Source organism: Tupaia chinensis, unplaced genomic scaffold (assembly GCF_000334495.1).
Source record: "Tupaia chinensis unplaced genomic scaffold, TupChi_1.0 Scaffold000037_22, whole genome shotgun sequence".
Taxonomy (NCBI): Eukaryota; Metazoa; Chordata; class Mammalia; order Scandentia; family Tupaiidae; genus Tupaia; species Tupaia belangeri.
The window spans coordinates 643708-647162 of NW_006159481.1; the positions used below are offsets into that span (position 1 = coordinate 643708).

Here is a 3455-nt window from a genome sequence, read left to right on the forward strand (position 1 = left end):
ATAATATATAATATATAAAATTATATATAATTATTGTATTATATATGTATTATATAATTATAATATATATTGTAATTATATTATATATATAAATATATACAATACATATAATATATATAATTATATATATAATTTAAAGTTTTGCAGGATTGGGAAGTGAAGTCATTGGGACTTGGGGTTTTCTTTTTATGGGAGAGTGTTTCTCCATAATTGATTTCAGTGCTTATTATTGGTATATTCAGGCTTTTAATTTCTCCTATGTCAAATCTTGATAAAATATGTGTGTTCAGAAATTTGTACAACCCTTTCAGATTTTCTTGTAGGTTGTCTTATAATTACTCACAATATTCCATCATGATCTTTTGAATCTATTGTATTATTGATTATTTCCTCACTTATTTGTTTTCTTTAATTTCTTTTGGTGCTCTTAATTAGTTCAGTAATATGTCAATATGAATTAAGTTCTCAAACAGTTTTGGGAGGTCACTATTTTCTATATGGATCTTTTAGTATTTCTTTTATTTTTTCACATCACAGTCTTTATTATTGATTTTTCACCTTATAGTTTTTGTAGGGTGTTGGTTGATGTTATTCAATTCCCTGAGGTGTGTTGTTAGGCTCTTTGCCTCAGTTTTCTTTTTTTTTAATTTTTAACAGGTACTATTAGTTATGAAGTAAAACTCCCTCTAATGATCGCTGTTGCTGTGTTCCACAGAATATGCCACATCTGTCTTCTTTACCATTTCTTTCAAAGAATCTTTTGATTTTTACCTTAATATCCTTACTGATTGTGATGTCATTGAGGAGGAGATTAATTTAGTTTCTATTTGCATGTGCATATTGAAAACTCCCTCAGGTGATAGTTCCAAATATTTTATTAATGTCATACATGATGCTGGATACAGCTTCTATAACTCTGCATGCTTAAGGCCTTTTTTTTGTGCTCTATCTTTTGGTCAATATTTGAAAATATTTCAGTGGAGGGTGAGAACAATATATGCTTTATTGTGGTTGAGTGAAATGTTCTATAGATGCCAGTCAAGTCCACTTGATTTATGGTTTCAGTTAGATCCCATACCTCTGCTTATTTATCCATTAATTAATGTATCTATTTAGTCTAGATAATTTGTTCGGGAAACAGTGGTGGGTTGAGATCTGTAATAAATAACATATTGCACTGTATATATATTTATAGACCTCACAGTTTTTTATCCAACTATGTGGCTGATCTATATTGGTGCACAGATACATATTATTATAACATATCCTGGGTGGTTTCATTCTTTTCATGGCATGTAGTGTTCTTTAGCCTCTCCTTACACTCTTAAAAATTATTATCATTATTATTATTATATATCATCTCTGCTAATCACTGAAACATACAAAATGAGTTTTTTTACTATGATACACACTGTACTTGTTCAAGGTTATTACCATACACATTATTGTAATGAGATAACTTTTTATTCTACTATCTATTAAATAGTTTCCTTTTATGTGATTGATTTCCTCCCTCTCACCATTTCCAAAGCAAAAAAATATAAAATCTCTAGGAGTACTAGATGCATAGGAAAAATGCTAAATATTCTTCTTACTAAGGGAGATATGGGTCAATCTCACAATGAGATATTTAATCCCAGACAGCATGGTGAATATTCAAACAAAGACAGACAATAAAGAATAAGTGGTGGTTATGCTGTGGTAAAAGTGAAACTATCTTTCATTGGTATTTTGAAGATATATTGGTTTATAAACGGTGGAGATATAGAGGTTCCTAAAACCTGCAAAGGATACTACCATGTGATTCAGTAATTCCTCTCCTGGGCATCTAAACAAAGGATAGAAAAGTTTACAACAGAAAAGTCCTTTCATATCCATGTTTATTGCAGCATTATTTACAATTGGTAAGAAATGGAACCAACCCAAGTGCTGATGGATAGACGAATGGATTGGAAAAGCAAGGAATGTATATTTTACAAAATATCACACTTCTGTTAAAAAAAAACACTGATGAAAAATCGGGAAAAATTATATTTATATTTACATTCAAGCGAAGCAAGTCAGTCCATAAATGAGAAACATTCCCTGTATTCACTTCTGCATTTACCAACTGTCCATACTCAATGGTGGTGAAAGTAAGATTAGAGGACAAAGAACCATTGAAAATGGTTGTAAATAGTAAAAAGAGTGTGGGAAGTGGGTAAGATAAAAGGCTGAAAGTCAGGAATGAAATTAATAAAAAAAATCAAGAGGAAAGATTTTTATGGGACTCAGAATTGGACCATTACTGTTAATGATAATGTGTTTTGTACCATCATCAGGACCTGTGTGACGCTTATTCATGTTGGGTACATTCAATTTCTATTCTAAGTGATTTATAGTGATTAAGTAGATACAATTTTTAAAACTAGGTTAGAAAATTCTAATTTGAATTTCAGGTTCATACTTAAAAATTTACACATGGAAAGACAGAATGTTGTAAATATATTTGTCAAAGCAACTTGTCTCAGAGCATTTAGTAATAGCCTGTGGGTCATGTAACAGGAAACCTACATTTGTTGCTTATGATCTCGTCCTAATTATCTTTGTACTTGTGTTGGATCAAAAATCCATATCCAAGTTAAATTTTAGAGAAGAGTGGGAAATTACTGTCTTCTGTTCAGGTAAGGAAACAATTCTGTTGAATTTAACTTCTCAATGATAATGTTTTCCTTTTGCTTCCTAGATTGAGAAAATTATTGACAAAAGGAAAAATGAAAAGGGTAAAACTGAGTATTTGGTTCAATGGAAGGACTATGGCAGTGAGGAAGACACATGGGAGCCAGTGCTGCACCTCAAAAATTGTAAGGATTTCACCCGAGCTTTCAATAGACATCATACTAAAAAGAAGAGAGTAAGCAAACTGACCAGGAGATGCAGGGCCTCCTCAAAGAAGTCTCAAAAAAACATTTCCAGATCCACAAAAACGATATTGTCTCTTACCTCTCCTAAATTGATAGAGATTGGCAAGACCCCTGAGCACCAAAAAGATCCACTCTTTGGCAGCAGTCAAAATGTCAAGAGAAACTCTATCTCATCTCTCACAGGCCAGAAGACTATGGAGGATAAAAAGACACTTGTGCCTTGCAGCCCGATGAAGTGTGAGATGGTAGAAAATGACATTCAAAAAGAGAGCCTGCAGGAACTCCGGGACCCCACTGAACAATGTCTGGACGACAGGTCAGTGCCACTTGTAGCTGCAGACAAGAGACATGGAGCTTTAGTGGGCCTTTGGGTGGAGAAACTGAGGATGGAGGATGGGCTCAAAATAGCTTCTCTAGATTCTGTGGTTCCTGGCCCTGTATCTGCAGCCATAGTCATAGACTTGACCACTAGCAGAAAATGTAAGTCTCCATTTCCAAGTGAATTAGATGCCAATGGAACAACCAGGATGCAGACACCTGTCATGGGAGTGA

At 33.3% G+C, this 3455-nt stretch overlaps 1 protein-coding gene across 1 annotated transcript in view; it reads left to right on the forward strand.

Annotated features, from left to right (window-relative positions):
* Nucleotides 1-3455, forward strand: part of LOC102473038 (chromodomain Y-like protein) — a 7779-nt gene that overhangs the window by 1914 nt on the left and 2410 nt on the right. Inside the window, 1 exon segment of the mRNA XM_014588481.1 lies at nt 2726-3451. Coding sequence (XP_014443967.1) covers nt 2726-3451 — 726 coding nt within the window.